The sequence below is a fragment of the Arvicanthis niloticus genome, chromosome 5 (genome assembly GCF_011762505.2).
Source record: "Arvicanthis niloticus isolate mArvNil1 chromosome 5, mArvNil1.pat.X, whole genome shotgun sequence".
Taxonomy (NCBI): domain Eukaryota; kingdom Metazoa; phylum Chordata; class Mammalia; order Rodentia; family Muridae; genus Arvicanthis; species Arvicanthis niloticus.
In genome coordinates this window covers 47409773-47436123 of record NC_047662.1, presented here as the reverse complement: position 1 = coordinate 47436123, position 26351 = coordinate 47409773, and the positions used below count along the sequence as shown (strand labels likewise).

The 26351-nt window shown below is 40.6% G+C and overlaps 1 protein-coding gene across 24 annotated transcripts in view; it reads left to right on the top strand.

Moving 5' to 3' along the window:
• The window catches only part of Sgip1 (SH3GL interacting endocytic adaptor 1), a 217617-nt gene that overhangs the window by 83772 nt on the left and 107494 nt on the right, over nucleotides 1-26351 (top strand). For all 24 annotated transcript variants that reach the window (XM_076934590.1, XM_076934587.1, XM_076934582.1 and 21 more), the window contains one exon: nucleotides 22061-22124. In XM_076934590.1, coding sequence (XP_076790705.1) covers nucleotides 22061-22124 — 64 coding nt within the window. The remainder of the gene's footprint in view (nucleotides 1-22060; nucleotides 22125-26351) is intronic.

Below are 26351 nucleotides of genomic sequence, written 5' to 3'. Positions count from 1 at the left end.
GGGGTCAATCAACCACATATGAAAATATGTATGAAATACAGCAATATAATAACAAATAATATAAATTTAAAACAATATAATGACATATACATCACACTTGTATTGGGTCCTATAAGGAATCTAAAGATGATTTAAGGTACATAGGAAGGTGTAAGTAAGTTAAAACTAATACACTATTTTATATAAAACATTTGGGCATCTGTGAATTTTGATGTCTGAAGGGGATCCAGAATAGGATTCCCACAGACACTAGGAAATAACTGTGAAGTCCTATGTACATATATGTAAAGTGTGTACATACACAATCCTATCTTAATCTAAAGTCATGAATTAAATGCATCATTTTTGTGTCACTGACTCAAATACTTGACAGAAACTTTAAGGTGGAATGTTAACTTTGGCTCACAGTTTCAGAGGAATTCAGTCCATTAGAGCACATAGCAGAACAACTCCATCCCTTATGGCAACAGCATGTTCGCATGGCAGCCAACAGGAAACAGAAAGCAAGCCAGAACTGAAAGTGAGTGGATCCTGCAAAGACCAACCCTTTATCACTTCCTTCTCTCAAAGACTCCACAGGCTACAAATTAGCACCACAGTTTGGGGAGCAAGAATACAGAAGATGAGTCTACGGGAGGCACTCTAGACTTGAACTGTAACAATGTGAACTTGCCTTCTTTGTTCTTAGATTTGTCTTTTGAGAAGGTCTCCCCATGTAGCCTTGGCTGGCCTGGCACTCACTCTCCCCCTGGCTAGTCTGAAAGTGATGGAGATCTGTGTCTGCTCCCTGGGAGTTGGGAGAAAGTATTGGTGAACACCACCATACCTAGCTTTAATCTTCAACGGTGAAGAGTGTCATTTTTATAACTGTGTAAAACAACTTAAAAGTGCTTTTAATATTGGTCATTGGTTAGAAGAGTGGTTCTCAACTTGTAGGTCATGACCCATTTGGGGGTCACATGACCCTTTCACAGGGGTTGCATATCAGATATCCTGCATACCACATATCTATAGTATGATTCATAGCAGTAGGAAAATTACAGTTATGAAGTAGCAATGAAGATAGTTTTATATTTAGAATCACCACACACAAGGAACTGTATTAAGGAGTCACAACAGTAGGAAGGTTGAGAACCATTATCTTAGAATATTATTGAATGCTCTATGAAGTAACCACAGAAATTAGGGACACCAGTTCTACACTCTGGACTGGAACAGAGAGCATCAAAGCCTTTGGCTGTCTAAAACACAAAATGTACCACTTCCTCACTGGCAGCTGCCATTCCTACAGATGTTTAATTTGTCCCTTTGAACCCTTCTAATTTGGGGCTGCATTTCCAGTCTGAAAAGGGAGATTTACAAGGACAGAAGATCCAAGGGTAGGTTATTTGTTCTTAAAGAAAGGGCTTGGCATGAGTCTGATTTAGAAAATTTAATCAAACTACTGAGACAAAGTTCAACTATAAAGGTATTGGCATCACTGGAATTTCAATTCACGTGGTTGGGATCATGCTATTTGGCTAAATTGGGATCTGGCATGCTCTCCCAGACATCTCAAAAGTGATGAGATACATTTAGCTTACAAATAGAAACAAAAGCTATATTAAAACAAAACTACTCAGTATAGGAGAATTCTATGGAAGACAGATGCATTGTGTTCTTTCTCTCCACCCTTATCACTCTGCTTACCTTTCATTGAGACATGTTTATGGTGAAACATGGTAAAAGCACAGTGGATCTGTCCAAGGGGATGAGCATGTGGAGACTCTCCCTGGTTTTCTAGGTGTGGTCTTCTGCTGTAATCGCCTTGGACTTTGGCTTTGCTCATCCGTTATCAAGCCACACCTTGACCTGCATGCTGATGCTCTGTACATTGACTACCTATAGGTTGTGCCACGCTATTTCCCCTTTCTAGTGCTTTCTTGGAAGCTGGAAAAAGTCCATTTCCAAGACAAAATTTTTCTTAAACTGTTCCTTGGGACAGGAACAAAAGCTTCTAAAGTGTTCTTCATTTTCCAGACTCAGTAAACTATACTACAGATGTGTGGTGTTTTTAATTCCAGAAAGCATTTATCCTGCTGCCCATTTTATATTCAGACTTGATTTCTAGAAAATATCGATTGCGATGAACTCTTTATGTCGCTAAACTTGCTACATGCAGGAATAATTTGCTCCTTGTTGCCAACCCATGTGAGAAGATCCATTTTATGGATTTTACCTGGAGAGAACCAGGCACGGGATCTCATGACAGGAAGGTGAGGAATGCTGCTTGGGGTTTTCATGTGAACGGGTGTGATCATGGGTCAAGATTCGTGGAACTTACAGGGTTTCCCAGCAGCAAATGCTGGATGTGATATCACCACACGGCTCCTGAGGGAAAATGGAATCCACTCTGTAGTCTAATGGAGAAAGGTGCTTTGCTGTTGGAACTGAATTATATACTTTACCTTTACATGATATGCACCTCTGGGCTTTCTATTTCCTTACCCCTGATTAAAATGATAATAAAACTTACATAAATAAATGATGGCTTTTACTTGGGCAGTTTTCTTCATAGACAGACATATCTTCTCATTACTACTGTAGTCATTTGATACATATATTTTACAGTCACAGATACTCAATTCTTGAGAAATGATTTTTCTTAAATATCACACAGCTAGTCGGTGGTAAAGCTAGAATCAGATTTCAGATTTGATTCCAAAGTGAAACAAAACTGAAGGATTTGAGTTTAAGAGCTATGAGGGAGTCCATAAGAAGAATCACATGGCACTGCCACAGTTGAAAACATTACACAGCCTGTCACAACTAGACAGTGCTTATGAGCTAAGAAATGCTCTAGTGTTCAGTTGTGCTAAAATATTGAGTGTTGTACTGGGAGTTTGTATTTCTCCAAGAATACAGAACTTAAACACTTGTTTTCAAATAATTATGCCTTTTGATGAACTAGAAAACACTAGTTTCTTGCTTATCGGTATGGTCACACTACAAATGGATTCCTATTATCCTGGAGCTTTTTGGTCCCATGTAATGGACATTGCTGTTCAGGGGAACAAGCAGATTTCTGATACATTTTCACTTCCAATTCTTTCAAAGAGTTCCCTTTACATTTACATTACAGTATCTTAAACTCTATCCTCATGAATCTTCATCACAACCCCATCCCATTGTACTCCCAAACACCATTCAGTGGTGTGTAGCTGTTACTTGAAAAGTAGAAAAGAAGGTGCAAAAGTGAATGGCAGATGTTTACTGAGAAGGGGTGTTGAGGGCTTGAGAAACCGACCTCTTGTCTCATATAAGTCAGCGGTAATAGAATACCAAGCTTAGAAGAATCTCTGTCGCATGATAGATGCTCCCCAGGTCCCCTTTCTATCAGCCACTGATCAAGAAGTTGGAGAGATGTTCAGATAAAGATCACCCATGCTCCACAATCCATATGACTAGCACTGAATGAAGCATGCATCCCTGCCTAGTACTAGAAAAATAGATACTAACACTAAAATAGAAAATAATACTCAACAGTGACTGGAAATTTCCATTCCGAGACTGCCATATATGAGTGAGTGTGTGTATGTGCTCTGATTTATCTTGGCACCTGCAAACTCTCCCCAAACCATCTGTGACATATGGACAACACTGATTTCTATGTCTCTGCATAGATAAATTCTGGTTTTGAAGCATAGATAATTCAATTGAATTATAATTCATCAAATATCCCCTTTTGAAAAAGGAACAAACAAACCCCATTCAAGTAAAAAATTAACCCAAAAGAAAGCAAACTGGATAGTAATGGAAAAGCCTTTTGTAATCCTGTAGTCCTTCAGTGTTTCATTCAGGGTGGAAGAGGATCTTCTGCAGAAATAAAATCTGTTACCACATTTATCACCTTAGGCTTTGAAATAATTTTCTCAGATGTTAATTAAAAGGGGGGTGACACCCAGAGATTGAGAGTGACTTTTGATTGGTCAAGACTGTTGTAACCAAGGCAAATTTAAGATTTTAAAATTTTGATTATTTTCACTTTGGCCATTTTTATTATTATTTCTAGAGAAGTAAAGTTATAGAGCTCCTGGCAGTGGTGAAATTGAGTATTTAGTTACCTTGTGTCATCATTTAGAACATTTGGCTTGTTTTACAACCATCAACAAGTCAAGATAGACAAGAGAAATATTCATAAAGTGATACCCAGTATGCTTCAGGTTCTACATGATTTTCTTACTGCATTAAAATTTTAAAAACTCACAAAACCCTTTATAATTATTAGCTGAGGAAATGGAGACTCAGCAAGATTAAGCAGCCCATCCCTGACAGCAGCGAGGGGAAGCATGGGACCCAAGTCTGGGCCCAATGTCTCCACTTTATTTCCAGCAAAGTATGCTGCTGGAGTGTCTGAGTGTAGTGCTGACAGTTTAGTAAAAGTTGTCCACCTGCTTCAAATTCTGGTCACCGGGCTCCCCAATTCCATTAACACTGACACAGCAAACATGACCTTTGGAATCAAATGTATTCTGAGAGTATCTTCTCTAATATTTCCTTCTATGTCACCAAAAGGTCAAATAGTTCTCGCTCAAGAACAAAAGCCATGTTAGCCCTTGAAGTCCTTCACTGCCACCCATTAGGATTCTACACTTCAGTGCCTCAACATGAATTTCCAGATACTAAACTTGCTGCTTGATCATTCCAGGCTTTTACGACCAACTGTGGTTGAACAGTCATGGGATTCTTCCCAATGGGCTTAGCTCAGAATGTCATGTAAACAGGCTTTGCATTTAACCAAGTACAAAGGTCCCTTGGACTTCCTTTGATCACTGAAATGTCAGACTACAGTATTCAAACCAAAGAAAACATGTCTACCAACATCGAATAACTTCTTTAGTAATAACTGCAAATATATAGAGCTGCCAGTAAACATGTAACCGACCGTCACCAGCTGGTGTGCTCCAAAGCGCTGGCCGCAGCTTCCTGCTTCCTGGCATTCACTTTTAATAAACATATCCCACATTCCAAGCAGCAGTGTAAGCCTGGGAAATCAGAAATATCAAAACATCATGGGAGGGACTAGCTTGTATCTTAAATGACCTGGAGAACTGGGATAAGACTTCTTTTTTTTCTTTTGAACAGTCTGAATTGAAACACAGTACTTGTGCTTAAAACAGAATGGAGGGCTGAGAATTTAACTCAGTGCCATTCCCAGCCTCAGAGGAGATGCTGATGTGCAAAGTCCCCTGCATCTTTCCTGAGATACAGGCATCATAATAAATACTCATTGCTATGCTGGAGTTGCCATCTGCATGAGGCATCATGCCCGGGGCAATTAGATTTGCCTGTTTTTTATTCTTGAGACTAAATGCTTGGCCTGGGTTCACGCAGAAAATAAGTAATTCCATTACATGTGATTCACCTTTAAGTAACCCTCAACATTGATGAAGACGCCAACTGAAAATTCACATTCGTTGCAGAAATAATCCACTTAGCTAGACTTCATTAAGCTTCCCTTCTGTTTACTGGGAAACACACAAAGATTTCCACATGCAAAATATAGTCTTTATGTTTAATTAATGTGGAGCTCAATTTGCCTAAAAATGTCTTTCTTTTTTTTTAAATCACATTGGAGAGAACATTCCTTTTGGTAAGCAGGCAAAAATAGTTATAAACATTAAGAGAAAGATACTCCAAGGAAAAGAGGAGCCAGGACTCAGTCTGGCAGAGGGATCTTTAGAATGATATAGTATGTCCGATGCTACTTGGTGATCTGCCTCTGCTTCTTCTCATGTGCCACAGTGTGTGATGGGTAGGCATGACTATAATTGCTGCCTTCTAGTATTTGGGCCAAGACAGTTTCTTCCTGTTGCATTTCTTCTCTCCATGCTTCACATCCAAGGTGGAGAAGACTCTTAGAAAACAAACAATAAAGTTCTTAGTCTCCTCTCCTGAAGTAGAATCCCAAGTGCATACTTGGCTGCTTTGTTTTGTTTTCCTTGTTGTTGGTTTGTTTGTTTGTTTCATGAGTTCTGGAGATTAAACTCAGTTCCTCATGTTTGCAAGGCAAGCACTTTACCAACTCCCCTAATCTATACTCTTAAAGCCAGAAGGTTCTGGTGTGTGTTGTGATTTTATGGGTTTTTTTCCCTTAATTCAAGTTTTATTTTCACACATTTTCATCAGTAACTGGTATATATAATACCAGTAAGATGAAACACAATCATCTATTATTGTAACTAATCAGCCCATGACATTTTGTTTTCCATCTTTAATTTTTATGTTGCATGTTTTTTAAATTAAAGGCAATATCAGACTCATGGATAAGAGAGCAATGTTAGCATTAACATAGTATTTCAAGCAAATACTGTTTTTATACTGTGGCTCTGCATTGAACAAAGACTGGGGGATTTTTGTTTTTGTTTTTGTTTTTGTTCAGTTTGGTTTTGATTGTTTCAAAACAGAGTTTCTCTGTGTAACAGCTCTGGCTGTCCAGAAACTTGCTTGCTTTGTAGACCAGGGTGGCCTCAAACTCACAGAAAAAGGCCCAGAGACCCATGAGTTGGAATTGACCCAAATGCTTCCCTCCTAAGGACTAGATTTCATGGTACCAAAAAAATTGTCATGGAAGCTTCTAAATGAGGGAGACAACCAACAGTTCTCCTTAACTAGGACACCTATGAGCCACAAAGACAACCATCTTGGCACCATCACCCTAAGGATGCACTTGTGGCATATACTCCTTGGCTAGAATCAACAATTCTTTGATTTGACTTAAGACCTGTTCAACAGACAGAAACCATGCCTGATGCTGGAAACCCAGCTAATTATTCACTGTTAGTGAAGTCATGGCAAACCTCTGTCCTTAAGACCATAGATTGGTAGAGTCTTCATCCCTCTTTAAAATAATTTATCTTTGCAACAGAGAGACCACCACATAAAACCACAACAGTTATGTAAGCCAGTGCCAATGGATACATAGAATATTTATTAAGATTTTATCTCAGGGTGTGCATCTACTGACTACTTATTTGACTGAGGTGAGAGTAATGTAAGGACTACTAAGGATTGTGGCAGTAGATAGACTTTCCAGTGTTTGTGCAGGGCTTTATAATAGTCAATGACAAAATGGAGCCCTCAGGACCAGGCTTGGTGATGTATACCTTCAATCTCAGCACTCAGGAAGCAGAGGCAGGTGGATGTCTGTGAGTTTGGGACCAATCTGGTCTACAAAGTGAGCACGTTTTTGGGGGGGAGGGGTTGCTTTTTTAGAAAGTTAGCAAGTGCTACAGAGAAAACACCAATCAAATAATAATTTGTGTTTCAAAATTTAATTTTTACAAATTTGTTTTTAATCCATAACCTGCCCTAAGGAATGTGTTTAAGGATGATGGAGAGGCCTTGTTCTCTAGCTGTTCTGGGTATCTGAGGAGGAGAGGCGGAGATAGTCCCTGGCACCTGACATGTGGATGGTGCAAATGCTGATGCATGTGAGGAAAAGAACCCTCAGGCTACGAAGTCCATCCCTCCAGAAGAGCCACTGCACAGGAGAGACTTATGCAAACTAAACCTTCAGGCAACCTGAAATCTTCAAGACCATGTTAGTATTAATCTTTTAGGGTGACACTAGTGAATATATCTTGTCTGGCTTAGACGATGCCAAGTTAGTGGTCAGTGATGCTCACAGAAGAACGGCTTTGACAACAAATAATTCAAGGCACCAGGACTAAACAATAACAAGATGTAGAGCAGCATCCCAATGTGTTTCTGATGTGGAGAATGTGTGTGAGAGTGTGTGTGGAGAATGTACCAAGAAGGTTCGGAGAAACAGTTTATTTAGGACTCTGGAGATGCAGGAACCACTAGACAATGTAGCTCAATATATGACGTAAATATATGAAAGATCAACAAGAGGCTGGCATGAGAACTACAGGGACTCATGAAAGACAAGGGGCGGCTAAATGTCTGCTCACTCTATCTGTTCTCACAGGAGACATCTCTGTGCTGCTAATAAGATGATCAGGAGAGTCTCGGTAACTATGCAGATTACATATTATTTTGATCAGCACTTCTTAACACTCTTTCTCAAGGTAGAAACCAAGACAATATGGTGGTCCCAAGTTGGTGAAGCCAAGTTGACTGAGGCTTCATCATGGTTGTTCAGATACTGATACAAGATCACTACCTGGCAATGAACAGGCATGAGATGGAGAGCCAAGACCCAGTGAGTCTTCAATGTAGAAAACATGGCATGAGGAAGCAAGTGCAGTTGCACAAGAAGCAGAGGCATGCAGGATCTTGACCCAAAAGAAATCACTCTCTTTCAATAGTAATGATAGGATGAGCCCCAAATGGCAAGTTTGAACTAGAAAACCAAGTTGGTTGTTCTAGAAAAACCGAGGGAAAACCCTCACATACAAAGAAGCTGACTTTTACAGATATGAATGAAGCTGAACAGCCTGAAGTTCTAGAAGGAAAGGAGCCTGCAAAACTGAACACTGGGAGGAAGGGTTGGTGCTACAGAGATCAGTCAGTGCAACCAGAAGAAGCCACTGAAACAAGAGCTCCTGCAGAATGAAGAAGCATCTGAGGAAGGGACATCTGTAGAATTCCAAATTCAGAGTCACACAGGTAAAGCACAGTTAAGTAGCTTTATGGTGGAGTTGGTAGATTCCACCTCAGAAGAAGGAGTGACAGGAGTCCTAATAGCACTGGCTAGAATAATCCACCGCGTCTGCAAAGGCGAGGAATCAGGAACACAAGAGCAAATTAACAGTAGGCTGCTGGAAACAAACAACAAACGTAACACTAACACTAAATCCCCATCCCAAACTAAAGCTGGCTTTTATCTCACCAAGCATCATCAGCCAGAGGCTCTGATTGCCAGGACCACAGTCCATGTCCTAGGTGCAGGATGTTGGGCAGAATCCAGGCTGGTGATAGTTGTCTTGTTAATGCCATATTTCATTCCCCTGTGAGTGTAAAAGAAATGAATGGAAGAATTCAAATATTTGACCATTTAAGAGGTTACTGGTAGATCTGGAGAGATGGCTTAGCGGTTAAGAGCACTGACTGCTCTTCCAGAGGTTCTGAGTTCAATTCCCAGCAACCACATGGTGGCTCACAGCCATCTGTAATGAGATCTGATGCCCTCTTCTGGTGTGTCTGAAGACAGCTACAATGTACTCATATATATAAATCTTTAAAAAATGAAAAACTTTAAAAGGGGGGGGCTACTGATAAAAATGAGTTATAAGGCTTTTGCAACTTTATGGCCCCAGAGCATCCATGAATTCTCCTGTCTTCGCATTCCAGGACAAACACTACTGCATCTGGCTTTACATGGGTTCTGGAGATTCAGACTCAGATTCTCACACCTACAGAGCAAGTCAGCAAGTCCTTTATCCACTGAGTCATGAGCAGTGTAAATGTGAGCTTCTGAGACAAGGTCAAAGGACCAAGCAACAGAATAAAGTGTGTTTGTTTCTAGAAGCTCTGCACATACCTGATGAAGGAAAGTGCGTGTTCTCAGTAAATTCTCATGGAAACACCTTTCTTCACAGTGGCAGTCACAGGGAACACAAACCTGTAACTGTTTCCAGATGTCCTTCCTTTTGACATCACAGCATGACATTGTCATATACCATGTTCACAGTGGAGAATGACACAATTGAATTTTGTAATCTTCAAAAATTACATCAAAACATTTTAAATAATGTGTGGTTTTGTGTTGATTGTCGTAAGTAGTTATTGAAGACCATAGGCCTCAAACTTTCATAACAAAACTATCTTTTTCTTTCACTTTTTTTCCTCTCCTTTTGCAAAATACCTTGGCCTAAACTCTCCCATATCTTTTCTATTATGTTAAAATGCACATGACATACAGTTTTCCATTTGGGTCACTTAGCTTACATAACTTATAGCATTTTATATACTTTCAATGCCTTAGAATAAACACCACAATCTAGATTCAGAATTTTCCATCATCAGATAAAAAGGGCCTCTGTCATTCAATTATCCCCATTCCTCCTTCCACCCAGCCCCATAAACATTACTCTGATTTCTATGTTGCTGAATTTGCTGAGTGTTTTCTGTAAATAAGATTGCATAATAGGTGATGTTCTATTGCAGTGAATTAGTTAATCTGCTTTGGCTTCTGGTGGGTTGCACACACATTGCACCTGCTCAAGAGCTCTCTGGATTCACAAATGAAAGACATACACATGCCAGCTAATTTTGATGTGCCTTGACTAGCTCAATAGTGGAGCATTTCTGATCCTCCCTGTGGCTAGCATACATTTCTGTCCTGTATTCCTGGCTTAACATCTTTTAAAATCTATGTTTTATCTCTGCTGCCCTGTTACCATTTTGGCAGCCTCCACACCCCATTGGGCTCCATTTTCTTTATGTCTACATTGTAGGATGCTTTCTTTCCTGAGCTCTTAGATCTGGGCCTTCTCCCTCCAAGTCATGGGATTCTCCTCCTACTCCCCTCTCTCCCCATCCCTTGACTGCACTATCTAAAAGTCCCACCTCTGCCTTTCTGCCCAACCATTGACTGTATGGAAATTCTTTATTATCAATTAAAGCCAGCTGGGGACAGAGACCCTCAGATCTGGAAGTGTGGCTTTGGGAGTCAAGTTAAGACTACGCATTAGAACCAATTCTCAACAATGTTCTATATGTATCTATCTTCAGATATCAAAATGTTTAAGATCTACTTGTGTTAGAGCAGGTATCAGCACTTAATTCCTTTTCAAGGCTAAATAATATCTATTGTGTAGATATACCACATTTTGATCTGCTCATAGAAAAATATTTCATCTTCATTTTACTTAAAGAATAATATAAACTAAATGATGAGACATGTCTTAGAGGTTAAAGGTTTTTATAGAATGCAGCATCTCTGGGCAAGGCGGGATAGTAGAAATAGCAGAGCCTATGACTTAGTGCTACACTTCCATCTATAGATTCAGGATTTATCTGCTGCAACATTACTTAAGCCAACCCTCAAGCTCATTGCCTGAAGAGAAAATGCCAACTACATTTTAACATTGTTTGTAAGATGGACTAGTGAAATGGCTCAGTGCTAAGAGAGTGCAATCATGAGGGTCTAAGTTTGAATCCCCAGCACTCATGTGAAAAAGCAAGTTTGCCTCTAATCCTAGAATTAACAGGTAAAGATAGACAGATACTGAGAGTTCTGTGGCTAGTAAGTCTTGCTAAAATGCAGTCTTCCAGATCACCAAAAGACGTTGTCTCAAGACAATCAAGTAAAAGGCGATTGAAGGAGACACTCAATATCCTCTTCTGGCCTCTGCATGTATACTCATGGCACATGGATCCATTGACTCATGTGTGTATAATGCACATATACATATATACACACAATTTAAAGAGTGCTTGTAAGAATTTTTTTATTTTATATTTTATTTACATTTCAGATGCCATCCCCTTTCCCCATTTCCCCTCCCTAGAAAACCCCTATCCCATGCCCCCTTTTCCTTTTTGCTTTTATACAATTTTTTTAATGTTAATCAAAGGCTTTATAAGTTTGGTAATGCTCAATCAAAAGTGTAACCCAATACCCAACCTAGATATATAAACTATCTTTGACTGGTGGAGACACGTGAACATCTGCCTCCATGCCCCCCTCTCTCCTCTCTTTCTCTCTCTTTCTCTCTCTCATCACCTAGCTTCTCCTCTCCCTCATCTTCTCTCCATCTCTTCCTCTCGGTATTCCTTCCCCCTTAGCTCCTCCTACATATCACCCTTCCTGTTACAATAAAACTTTTGTCTCAAAATACAATTAGAGCATGATTATTCCTAATTGTACCAGTGAGGTACAAGGTAGTCCTAATACCCAGTCCATCATTTTGTTGACTAACCAGAATCTCTGTCATCTCTCCTAACTAAAACACTTAGTTTTGAACCTGGCTTTTTTCTTGGCTTTAGAATGAATGTCACATCTTTTCTCTCAAAGTAAATAGCCAGGATTGGCTATGAGACTATAGGTCTTCAACCCCGTCAGAAATCCAGAATGACTGAGTTAACTGAAATTATGGGAAGCATTAAGCATAGCTTCTAAAACTTAGCCAATTTATTGAGACCGCTGAACACATGGAAAGCCCCTATAACTACCGAACGTTGAAGCATCAAATCTTTAGCCTTCTGGCCCAGAATCATCTGACAGACCTTAGTGATGCAGAATTATTAAGAGCTAATTACTCTGTCTAGGCAGATATAATCAGTCAACTATTCTGCAAGTGTGTCCTTTTCTGGACAGTAATTTGTCTGTAGATGGAAAGAGGCAATTCTTGCCTAGTGGCTGTCACCACACACCTGGAGTAACTCCAAGGATGCTCAATTTCTTCTTAGAACCCACGACAGGAAGTTGTCAAGAGCAGACAGATCTCTAATCAAAATGAACATTAATATAGAAATATTTGTAATGTCAATTTTATGGACTTCTGACGTTTTGAAAACCAACTATCCATGTAAGGTAACCTGGACTGTTGTCTGTTAACTCCTCTCAGCTATTTCTAAATAAAATATGGAAAACACCCTATCAATAAACTCAAAGCCATGAATTTGCTATAGGCCCTTAACTCATAGGCTAACCGTCCCAAATCAGTTTAAAAAAAAGTTAAAGAAGGACTGGGTCTAAGCCTTGTATTTCTAAATGTGTTATGCAGGCACAATGCCCATGAGAGTATCAATATTTATCTCACTTTTATATCAATAAGAAGCTTGTACCAATAAAAACCTTAAATTTGAAATCAAAGTAAATTTTGTACCATTTAAGAAATTATAACTTCATCTTGATATTAATTATACAGATTTCTGCCAATAGGTTATGGCTATGCAATAAGTCCTAGCTAATCCTCCCTGTTCCAACAAAACCACTACTTTTCCCTAGAAAGACAGACCAATATTAACCACCTTAGTCCCCAAGCCCAGGGAATAGGGGCTCTGACTCTTCTTTAACTTCTTCAAACTGATTATGGGCGTTGAGATATTAGAAGAGGGGTGGGGGGAAGAGTAAATTGATAAGCCTCTGACACTGTCTTCACTGCATCCAGATGGAATTCCAGGACATCAGAGGTTTGGACAGGTCTGCTCAGTATGCTTGTGGAGTAGATACACCAAGACTGTGTATTCTGCAATATACAATTCTCAGAACAAGTTTTAGTATTAAGAAAAAAAATTTTTTTTCCTAGAGGACTGACATTTTAAAGATGTTGGTTCTAACAACTTTTTTTTTTCCTTTTTAAAAATTGGTTGTAATATTTACATTTCAAAATTTATCCCCTTATCCCATTCCCCCCACCATCCAGGAACCCCTTATCCAATCCCCCCTCCTTGTGCTTCTATGAGGGTGTGATTTTCTAGTTTCTATGATGCTGTTTCCATTAACATAAACTGCCTCCTAAATTTCTAAATCCTTCCCTTTGTGTTATTAAATCTCATATTTTTCTTTTTTTCTCTTTTTTTCTTTTTTCTCCTTTTATCCCTTTTTATCATCTCTTTTTTAAAATTGGGTATTATATTTACCTTTCAGATTTTATCCCCTTACCCCACTGCCTCCCACCACCCAGAAACCTCCTATCCCATCCCCCCTCTTCATGCTTCTATGAGGCAGTGCCCGCACCTATCCCCCCCACTACCCCCTCCCCACTCTCACATCCCCCCACACTCTGTGTTTGTTTTTTATGGGAACAAGAAACTCCTCTCCCACCTATGCCCAACAAGGCCATCCTCCCCTACATATACTGCTGGAGTCATGGGTCCCTCCCTATGTGCTCCCAGGCTGGTGGTTTAGACCCTGGGTGGCTCTGGTTGTTTGGTATTGTTGCTTTCTTCCTGGGGTCACAAACCCTTTTTGCTCCTTCAGTCTTCTCTCTAATTTCTCCATTGGGAAACCCTTGATCATATCAGTGGTTAACTGTGAGCATCGTTCTCTGAATGTGTTAGTCTTTGGCAGACCTCTAAGGAGACAGCTATATCATGTTCTTGACAGCATGCACTTCCAGCCATCCACATCAGTGTCTAGCTTAGGTGACTGTATATGGGATGAATACCCAGGTGGAATGGTCTCCTGATGGCCCCTCCTTCAGTTTTTGCCCCATGTTTTGTTTCCATATTTGCTCCCTTGAGTATTTTTGTTACTCGTTCTAAGTAGAACTGAGGCATTCCTTCTTGGTCTTCCTTCTTCATGAGCTTCATGTGGTCTGCAGGTTGAGTATCCGCTATTCCAAGCTTTTGGGCTAACATCCGCTTAATAGTGAGTAAATACCATGTGTGTTCTTTTGTGATTGGGTTAACTCACTCAGGATGATAATTTCCAAATCCATCCATTTACCTAAAAATTTCTTGAATTCATTATTTTTAATAGCTGAGTAATACTCCATTGTGTAGATGTGCTACATTTTTGTATCCATTCCTCTGTTGAGGGACATCTGGGTTCTTTCCAGCTTCTGGCTATTATAAATAAGGCTGCTATGAACATAGTGGAGCGTATGTCCACTATATGATGGAGCATCTTCTGGGTGTATGCCCAGGAGTGGTATAGCTGGATCCTCAGGTAATGCTATGTCCAGTTTTCTGAGGAACCGCCAGACTGATTTCCAGAGTGGTTATACCAGCTTGCAATCCTACCAACAATGGAGGAGTGTTCCTCTTTCTCCACATCCTCGCCAGCATCTACTATCACCTGAGTTTTTGATCTTAGCCATTCTGACTGGTGTGAGGTGGTATCTCAGGGTTGTTTTAATTTGCATTTCCCTGATGACTAAGGATGTTGAGCATTTCTTAAGGTGCTTCTCAGCCATTCAAGTTTCCTCTGTTGAGAATTCTTTGTTTAGCTCTGTACCCCATTTTTAATAGGGTTATATGGTTGTCTGGAGTCTAATTTCTTGAGTTCTTTGTATATATTGGATATTAGCCCTCTATTGGATGTAGGATTGGTTAAGATCTTTTCCCAATCTGTTGGTTGCCATGTTGTCTTATTGACAATGTCCTTTGCCTTACAGAAGCCTTGCAATTTTATGAGGTCCCATTTGTCAATTCTTGATCTTAGAGCGTAAGCCATTGGTGTTCTGTTCAGTAACTTTTCCCCTGTGCCTAGGTATTCGAGGGTCTTTCCCACCTTCTCTTCTATTAGTTTCAGTGTATCTGGTTTTAAGAGAAGGTCTTTTATCCACTTGGATTTGAGCTTTGTACAAGGAGATATGAATGGATTGATTTGCATCCTTCTACATGTTGACCTCCAGTTGAACCAGCACCATTTGCTGAAAATGCTGTCCTTTTTCCACTGGATGGTTTTAGCTCCTTTGTCAAAGATCAAGTGACCATAGGTATATGGGCTCATTTCTGGATCTTCAATGCTAGTCCATTGATCCTCCTGCCTATCTCTGTACCAATACCATGCAGTTTTTATTACTATTGCCTTGTAGTATAGTTTGAGGTCAGGGACGGTGATTCCCCCAGAAGTTCTTTTGTTGTTGAGAATAGTTCTCTCTATCCTGGGTTTTTTTGTTGTTCCAAATAAATTTGCAAATTGCTCTTTCTATCTCTATGAAGAATTGATTTGGAATTTTGATGGGGATTGCATTGAATCTATAGATTGCTTTTGGCAAGATGGCCATTTTTACTAAATCAATCCTGCCATTCCAGGAGCATGGGAGATCTTTCCATTTTCTGAGATATTTTTCTATTTCTTTCTTCAGAGACTTGAGGTTCTTGTCATACAGATCTTTCACTTGCTTGGTTAGATTCACTCCAAGATATTTTATATTATTTGTAACTATTGTGAAGGGTGTCATTTCCATAATTTCTTTCTCAGCCTGTTTATCTTTTGAGTATAGGAAGGCTACTGATTTGTTTGAGTTGATTTTATATCCAGCCACTTTACTGAAGTTGTTCATCAGGTTTAGGAGTTCTCTAGTGGAAGCTTTAGGATCACTTAAGTATACTATCATATCATCTGCAAATAGTGAAATTTTGACTTCTTCCTTTCCTATTTGTATCCCTTTGACTTCCTTTTGTTGTCTAATCTCTCTAGCTAGGACTTCCAGTACTATATTGTTTAGGGAGGGTGAGAGTGGGCAGCCTTGTCTAGTCCCTGATCTTAGTGGGATTGCTTCAAGTTTCTCTCCATTTAGTTTGATGTTGGCTACTGGCTTGCTGTATATTGCTTTTACTATGTTTAGGTATGGACCTTGAATTCCTAATCTTTCCAAGACTTTTAACATGAAGGGATGTTGAATTTTTTCAAATGCTTTCTCAGCATCTAGTGAGATGATAATGTGGGTTTTTTTCCTTAAGTTTATTTATGCAGTGGATTACATTGATGGATTTCCGAATATTGGACCATCCCTGCATTCCTGGGATAAAGCCTACTTGATCATGATGGATGATTGCTTTGAGGTATTCTTGGATTCGGTTTGCGAGAATTTTATTGAGTATTTTTGCATCAATATTAATAAGAGAGATTGGTCTGTAGTTCTCTTTCTTTGTTGGGTCTTTGTGAGGCTTAGGTATGAGCATAATTGTAGCTTCATAGAACGAATTGAGTAGTGTTCCTTCTGTTTCTATTCTGCTGCTCTGAGGTCTGTGCCCTCCCTAGGGTGCCTCCGGACTCAGTTTCCAGAGGGGAGCAGATTGGCTGGGAGACTGCTCCAGCCACTGGTATCCGGGCCAGAGGCGAAAGGGGAGTGGTTCTCCGCAGGGGCAGGGTCTGGATGCCAGGTGCACTCTGGGGGCTCCCTACTACCAGTTGTGCTTCTAAGGCCTAGGGTGGTGTGCACAGGTTCTCCTACCTGCTGCTCTGCGGTCCACCCCCTCCCTAGGGTTCCTCCGGACTCAGTTTCCAGAGGGGAGCAGATCAGCTGGGAGACTGCTCCAGCCACCAGTATCCGGGGGCCCAAGACTTTTTTTTAAACATTTACTTACTTATTTTATGCATGAGTACTCTATCTGCATGTATATCTGTCTGCCAGAAAAGGGCATCAAATCTCATTATAGATGATTGTGAGCCACTATGTGGTTGCTGAGAATTAAATTCAGACCCTCCAGAAAAGCAGCCACTGAGGCTATCTCCCCAGCCCCTTTCTAAGACATTTTAAAGAAATAACATATGCCGCATATGCCACTAGTATCTGGCCTATAGTGCAGCCCTCAATGACAGTTTCTGTGTAGTACTTAAGTGTTGCCATGTAATTTTGCATTAGCACCACCAATTCCTGTATCCATTGCTCAATTTAATTATTCAGAAGAATTATTCTCAGAATTGTCTAAATTGAGATACGCTTCTAACATCTTGTTAATAGTCTATTTTTAATGTTGTCTCTTTAAATTTTGACTGGATTGTCTTGGGACACCAGAGGAAAGAAACAGTATTTAAGTCAGATAAGAGGTGCCAGCCAGCTCACCATAACTCAGCCAAGACAACAGTTCTTGAGCTGCCCATAAAAGTTGCCTTGATGCTACCACTTGAAAAGAACCATTCTCGCCCAGGATCTTCCCAGCAAAGAAATCCTTTTGCTGTGGACCTCAGCACCAGGGGAGGAACATTTCTTTAAAATAAAACAAAATGTAACTTCTGCTTTCCTATTCTTTTTTTGGATATTTTATTTATTTACAACACAGATGTCATGCCCTTTCCCCATTTCCCCTCCCTAGAACCCCTTTGCCCATCCCCCTCCTCTTTATGCTTTTATACCATCTTGATTACATGCATGTATTAGGTCAGTTCTAGTTTGAGGGTCTAGCAATACAATAGATGCAAATAATCAAGGAACAAGCAAGACAATAAAAACAAATAGTCAAAGAAAAAGCAAGGCATTAAACACAATCATGTGAACACTTCCATGTTCACTATTTCTAAGGGCTTATCAGGATGACCAAAGTATCTGAGCCTACTTCCCTGTCCTAGCCCAAGGTCATTTTTATGTCTGAAGCCTACTTCCTTGTTCTAGCCTAAAATTTAGATTCCTGTCTGAAATTACTTCTCTGTTCTAGCCTAATATTTAAGTTCCTGCCTGAGATTATTTCTTTATTCTAGCCTAAGATTTAGATTTCTACCTGAAATTAATTTTTTGTTCTAGCCTAGTGTCAGATTCCTGCCTGTGGCCTACTTCCTTGCCCTTGGCCAATGTCATATTCCTGTCAAGCAGCCCATTTCCTTGTCCTTGGCTAATGTGACACGTGCAGTGTATTTGGCATAATTCTAACACCTCTCAGGATGTTTTAATGATACATAGGGAGCTTATGAATTTCAAGAATGCTGCTCTGCTGGACGTTGATGTGGTAGATACTGCAGATAAAATTACCCGTGGCCTGAGGTCAGTATTTCTATTTTGATCAAGCTTCAAAAATGGCATATATAGCTTGATCATGCTAGCCCTTTTTGTCCTGGGAATACTTTTATTCCTGCCCACTGTGTTAAAGCTTTTCTTCAACATGTTGGCAGCCAAGTACATGACTTGAACCTGAAAATGGACCCTCAGATAAAGTTATTAAATTAACAGGCTGGCAAGCCAAGGACGGGTAAGATTCTGCACAGAGCCTTACCAACCTAAGACAGAAATGCATTGCTTTTGATAATGCATATTCCATGAAGAGTAAGGAAGGCATCCTTCTCAGAACGACCTAAGACAGACTCAGTCTTGTCAATGAAATAAAAAAAAGGGGGAAGAGGCAGAGAGTCTCTGGCACTGCTTGGCAAGAATCTGCTTTCCTATTCTTAATAAAAACTAGTTGACCAAAATTCATGCCTACACCCAAAACAGTCCTAATTAGAAAATGATTTTAAAACTATCATGCCATCATGAAGTCAGAATTGGAAAATCATTAGTTTCTTTTTTTAACTTTTCACATTTATTCATTCATTTTTATGTGTATGTGTATGGATTCATGCATGCTAAAGTACATGTGTGGAGTCAGAGGACTGCTTGTGGGATCTGGGACCTTCATTCCAGCATGTGGGTCCCAGGGAATCACACTCAGGTTGTTAAGATCAGTGGCAAACTACTGTACCCTCTGAGCCATCTTGTTTACCCAGTGTTTCTTGAGGTTATTACAGTATGCCACCAAATGTCTTTACCTTATTATTCTGATAATATCCTTGATAATCATTTCTCCTTTCTATGATTGTGGGGTCTGGTGTGTGGTAGTTTTATTCAGTTTTATTCTATCTTAACATGGGTTCTGGGGATGGAACTTGGAGTGACAGCAAATGCCTCTACCCACTGACCCATCTAACTGACTTATTCCTCCTATGAGACTTTTCCAAAATATTTTTTGGAAAGTTCTCAAAAGGCATGGCTGACTGTACTTCATGTTTAGCAGAGATGTTATGATTGTTTCTGCTCGGATCTTTAAACAAGCCAGTAAAAAACAAATAGCTTACACCTTATCCTTTGTTGCTTTAATCAAAGTTTTCCATACACATTCCTCATCTCCTCAAGTCTCATTGCACTTGTCATGGAGGGAGACAATTTTATTAGTGCTTAATTAGCAATTTGACTTTTTTCTGACATATCACATATTTGTGTGTTCCTTTTTTATATTCTTTGTGAATATTTATTTTATGTTAGAAACATGCCTTTCAGTGACACTAAAGCTCCAGACTGGCAGAGGATTTCATGAGAATGTGTGATTCCTTTGCCTCTTATTGTTCTTTGCTTTGCTACAAACTGAAGACTGAAACCCAAAGAGAACAGAGGTAGCAGCAAGCTCTACGGCCAGAAGTGTAGCTGTACAAACTCTGTGTCCCCTGACTCTCGGTCTGGTGCACTTTTTCCTGGAAAATAGATAACTGGGACATTCATGACCTAGTTCACATTGGCTGTTGTCCAAATTTGTTGGTCCAAGGCTTGACAGTCTTGTTGTGAATACAGCGTTACCTGGAATCTGAAAGCTGCGGTCCTTCTTGGACTGTTCTGGAAGACATGCTGTCTTTTACAGGGAGAGTTACCAATATAAAAAACTTGAAAATACAAATTACCAATGGTTTTGTTATGTGGTCTTAAAATCATCAGTAGTGATTCAGGAGCACAGCAATCATCGGGAACCTACAGCTAAATTGGAAGCAGCAAATAGCAGAAACCTGGGGTAAATGGGTAGAAGAAAACCAACAATTATGTAACCACAGCATTTGTCTTTATGGGAGAATAAGACAGAATAGAGATGGAAGAGATATTTTAACAAAGAGAATTGCAAATAGAATGGGGTGGGGGCAAGCATTCCCAAATATTATGAATCCTTTGAAATGTCAGTCAGCTCTCCTATAAACTCATCATGTGAAGAGTAATAGAGAATAGCTTTGTGTGGGAAATAGTTTTTAAAAAGAGCATTGACATTTTAAAGACCTAAACATCTTAAATAGAATGACTATTAAACGCAAAAATCAAGTTGCACAGAGACATTTTGGAAACTATATTTGAGTAGTATCCTTAGAGACAGCTAATGGGTGACTCAGATAGTCTTGGCTGACTCACAGGTCTTAAGAAAGCTATCAAATGCCGGATTCAGTCTGTTTTTCTGGTTGTTCTTCATACCAAACAAATCCTACAGCGTGTGTGTGTGTGTGTGTGTGTGTGTGTGTGTGTGTGTGTGTGTGCGTGTGTGTTACTTGTTCAGCTTGAAAATGCATATAGAATCTTTGATATATATATATATATATATATATATATATATATATAATCTTTGAGTAAAAGGTCTCACTCTGTAGTTCAGACTGGCTTTAAAGTTTCAGCAATCCCCCTGTCTCAGTCTCCCAACTGCTGAGATTATAGAGCTAAGTCATCAGGCCCAGTCATATCAGGTTTGTCTTTTAAAAGTTCGTATCTCCCAATACAGCTTTCCCCAAGGTTCTGATGGAGCAACCACTTGCTATCGTAAAATAGTACGTGCCTACATAAGAAAGGTCAGCTGCATGAGCACCTGTGGAGCACGTAGGAGATGGGCAGGCTCAACAAGTTCTTGTTGGAGTAAGAATGGAAGCCCAAACTGGGCTCCATTCACAAGGATAGAATAAGGGAGACTTCTTCCACCCTAAAAGATGGGCAGTCAGATGGGGTAGTGTGGGCATACATGCAAACCAGACAGCCTGGACTCTAGGCTGGGAGGTGGGGGCTCAAAGTCATCAGAGAATCTGAAATTGCTAATGAGTGGCACCATTCATGTATCGACTCATACAAGAGCATCAGTAAGGTCCAATTGGCATGTGGCATTGAGGGCCTGACCTCCAAGGATGAATTGCGATTCTGATCTCTGACAAAATAAGCAATGAGTTTCAACCAAAGATGAAGATGCTGCAGAAGAGATGCCGGAGCAGCAGTGTTGGGTGTGTCCAGAAAATACTTAATATCCAAGCCTGGCCATGATGCTGAAGATGAGAGAGGAATACAGAGTGATAGATGGGGAGCAGAGTGTGCATAGCTCTTCTCATATGGCTCATATGCTCTGCATTTTAGGACCCGCTCTGGAAGTGGCTATTCTAAGTCTGTGACTCCATTTCTTGGCAAAGTCTTGGTCTTGCTGATGGATGACAGTAATCTAAGAAAAGCCTGTGATCTTTCCCAGGCACAGCATCCTTCTGTTGCTTATGAATCTTAAGAACCTTCCCTCCCGAGGGCTCACAAACACCTGTTGAAGCCTCAGTAATGAATCACACTCTCATATTCACATGCATATGCTGATTCTGCTCTATGCAAAAGTAACAGCTAGGTAGCAGTTTTTCTTATTCTCTTTAAGTTCTGGGGATTGCACCCCTAGGACCAAGTCTGTGCCAGGTAGGTGCTCAGCCACTGAGCCATGTTCCTAATACCCCTAGTCCTTATCTTTTTCTTTACCTTTTTTTTTTTAAATCTTTGAGACAAGAAATCATAAAGTTGCCCAAACTTATCTTAAATTCTCTCTGCAGCAAAGAAGGGGCCCTGGATTTAAAATGTCCCAGGTTATGGGGCTCTGGGGCAGAGTACACTGTAGCCCTCACCAGTTCAGGCTGCACCTTCCCTGGTACATTCACCTGGACTGCTGAATGTTTTCTGACCATTTGCTATTTTCTCCACAGGACTGAAAAAACGTACAAGGAAGGCCTTTGGAATACGGAAGAAAGAAAAAGACACTGACTCTACGTATGTACCTTAGAGTTTGTCTTTTTAGGCTTTAGTCTAAGTCACTGATATTGATGTTTAAACAGTGCCCCAAGGGCTCTTCTGATAGCATGTGCTCATTTGTTTGGTTTTCTGGCCTTTTCCCCATTTCCGGGACAACTGCCACTGTTCATCATAGATACTTCTTAGATTTATGCCTTTAAAAGGTAGAGATTTTTCATCACCTGTTCAGTTCTTTTATCATGTACTTTTTCACTGCCTCATATCTACTTTGTTACTTCCAAGCAGAGAGGCAGAAAATGTGGTTATTACATGTGTAGAAGATAAAAACACCCAGTTACACCCAGAGCTGTCTGTATGATGTGACCCAAGAGAATAACATCATACCTATAAAGGCAGATTCACCCTAACCCAACCCCAAAATGACACCCCAAAGCTCTTATTTAAGATCTCAAGACTGGGCAGGCAGAACTGTAAAATCAATAGAACAGGCAGGAACCTCACTATATGTCACTGCCAGTAAGAAACCATGCCAAAACAACCATGGGCTTGCTTTGATATAGCTAAGTGACCCCGCCCAAGAAAGTGGATTCCCTGCGTACCCCCATAGACCCCGGAGAGGGTTAGTAGTATAACACGTTCACCTGGTTCTTAGTTAACCATACTGAGTGTTCATTTTGAAGCTGGCCCTGACACAAGATTCTATATGCATTTTCAAGCTGAACAAGTAACATTATACATGAAGTCCACCAGCCAGGAACATGGACTCTCTGCCCTAGCTCAGCAGCAAGCAGCCACAGCTGGCTGTAAGGAGGTGAAGGTGCCGGTATGGGAAGGCCTGCTGCCCTGAGATTCCATTCTGTCCCATCAGAATGTAATCCAGCAGAATCCTTCATCCAGCATACATGAAAAATCACAGCTATGTGTGAAGAGGTGAACACAATTCATTAGTTTCATCTTTAAGCCTTTAATTTCACTTTAATTAAACATAAATCTTATCCTGAGACAGTTAGCATTTTCTTGTGTCCTTCAATCAAAGAATATATAATTTAATCAATAAAGTATTATACAAATTAAAGTCTTTCCTACATCTAAAGGCACCATGTAACGTGCCTACTGGGTTCCTGCATATTTAATAAGTCAGCTGTGACTGCTCTTCTGACTGGTAGAAACTGAGAGTGATGAGTTCCTCGTGAGCAATTAACACAGAATTTCAGAGAAAGTTGAAGCTAAGAAAGTCCACATTTGGCCTGATGCTTCCTGTCAGGAGGACATTGAGTCTAGCCTTTTAAAGGATGAGGGAATGCCTTTCACACAGGTGGAATAATAAAAGCAAAAGCAGAGAGGTGGGAAATCTAGCAGGCATCAGGACAGGGCAAGTGTGCAGAGCTGTCATATGTCATACACCTGCAAGCTGCTGGTAAATGTGGTCACAGGAGGCAGGTCAGGATGGAAAGTGGATGAGGTGAAACAGGAAGGACCTTAAATCGTAAGCTGAGGGGCATCCATCCTTGACATTGGGTCACCTTGGACCCCTGAAATGTTGTAAGCCAAATATGTGAGGCACTGAGAAAGGAGGTTATCATTCTGTGTAGACACTAGATGTCAACTCTATTGTTAGAGTTTACGTTTCCTCTTTAGGTAAGTATTTCTTGAAAATTTACATTGATTGTAGCCCTGAAGTGGTTTCTAAATGATATAGGTTAGGAATATTTTTTTTCTGAGCATCTAAAACTTTAGAATGCTTCTTGATAAATTTGCCATTTTCTAAATGTTAACCACCAAAATACATCCGTTCCACTCTCCTTTGAATACCTGTCTGTGATTTTGCCCCGATTCAGCAAGGAGACTCTTCAGACCTTGCAAATTATGCAGGCCTTTACTTGGCCTCAGTTTCCTTACCTGTGACAAAGGGCTTTGTATGGGGTGAGATCCCTAGAAGGCCACACACTGAGCTGCTGACCATACCTGCCAACACCTGCCCTGTGCCATGTGTTGTGTGGAGCGCTGTTGGAAGCATCTCGGAAGAGCGTCGCAGCAGAAGACAAATCTTCTGCTGTGGAGCCCTCTGGAACTATACGGGGAATTTGGAGTGTCTGAGAAAGGCTAAAAGGACTTTTAGAAAATCATATTGGGGTGGGGAGCAGAGAGGCAGAGAAGCAGAGACAGAGAGGGAGAGAGAGAGGGAGTCTAAATGAGCCCCAGGGCAGGCTAGCATAATTTGCATGTGGTGGAAGCACGTCTTGTCCATTGCCAAATCTATTACAGTAAGTTATTCCTCATAGCTTTGCCTCGGATGGCCAGTGTCTCTCTGAGGTCTTCTAACAACGCATTACTTTATAGAATCTCAAACGCCTTCCTTAACTTTTCATGAGTGCTGAATTACTTATAGGAGAGCAAATGAATAACCTGGTCCCCCCAGTAGAGATGGCTAAAGGACACACTGTCTTGGGATAGCTTTTGTTTTCATGAACCCCTGTTCTCTAATTGGATCACATGTCATCTTTGGAAAAGGAATCATCAACACAGAGGGGTTAGTAGATCACTCTGGCAGTGTGCTGTCCCTTCAGCTTTAGATAATGCTCATGTTAGCCTGCAATCATTGAGACCTTGTTGATGTGAGCCTTTTTCAGAATTTTCGCAACCAGCATAGGGTTGCTAGGCAACCAGCTAGGGTAGCAGCCAGCATGGACTTCAACTGATTGGACCTCCTCAGAGAGAGTGGGTAAAAACCAGAGCTTCCTGATTTGATCATCATTAGAGTGGCTGATAGAGAGAGGAAGGGAGGGAGAGCCTGTGCTAAATGGCAGAATATGTGACTGCACTGCTAGCCTTCATTTTCACATAATTCAATAAGGTCGGTAACAATACCTCACTTCTAGAAATGAGACACCAGTGCCAGGAGGGGTTAGCAACTTGCAGAAGGCCATGATTTAAGCAAGAATGAGAAGAGAACCCTGCTCTAGAAAAGATGAGAAAGATCTGTAACCCAGACAGACCATTAAAGAGAAATAGCAACAGTTACAAGAAACCAACGATTAAAATTAGAGGCCACACAGACATGATGAATGATGAGGTTTAAAATAGACTTTATCCAATATAAAGTATCTCATTTTTTTAAAAAAAGAAGAAAAAACTATTAAAATGAAATACAGGTCTAAGGCTTGATTGGTTCTCTTATAGAATGTAATATAAATTTGTAGAAAATTATGTAGAAAATGGCGGATGAAAAGCTGCCTCTGTGTGGCCTGGTGAAGAACAGTCTGTCTAATGCTGAAAGAGAAAGAACAAAGGAATGTCAGAAACACACAGAGGGAGTGGTAGGGGAGCTGGAGAGTGTGAGCAAAAGAATAGAAAGGCAGTGTACAGAAAGAAGCAAGAGCCAATGAGCTCCCCAGAGTCCTCTGACAGGAAGCAGCCTTAAGCAGCCACCAGCCAGCACACACACTTAGAGAACGGCTTTGAGTCACCAGTGGGAGCCTAAAGCTGCAGTCTTCCACAAGCACCACAGGTGGCTGTCCTGAAGAACCTGTGGAAGGCCCAGATGAGCAACAGAATGAGCACACAGGAACTGTGAGGAACCAGGCCCAGCCCTGTCCAACCAATGAGTATATTTTCAGGTATTATGGGTCACCAATCAGGGAAGAGGTCAGTATCCCCAAGGGAAGATAATGTCCAGCAGTGGAGGTAAACACAAGCGTGCCAGGTGCCTCCTAAACACTAAATGCCTGACTGGAAAGTAGGTTCCCCAAGCACACCACAAAGAGGTGGGATTAGATGCTGGCAGTCTCCTATTAGGACATTCTAGCAGAAAGCTGTGTCCAGCACAGAAGCCCCCTCAGCAAGGGAGCACATCCAACTTGTTTGGATCACTAAAACTAGCACCTCACTCCCCACCTGTAGAGACAGCTACAAGAAAATACTATCAAAAGAATGGGGAAGGGGTATAGCCATGTTATCCCACCTAGGAAGAAGTACAAGCTACTGATATAATATGTCCTATTTCATTCCATTTTTTGTTGTTATTTTTATTCACACTTTTGCATCTCTATTATATAGTTCCTTTCGGTCTGAATCTTTCCTGAACAGGCTTTGACGTCTCTTGTCCTTTCCTGAGCCTCTTCCTTTGTATTTTTCTCCATTAGTCCTCACACTTCTAACCCACATACTGGTACTCTATCATGGTTCACATCAATCTCTGCTTATCTTTCCTCCTCCTCCTCCTCCTCCTCCTCCTCCTCCTCCTCC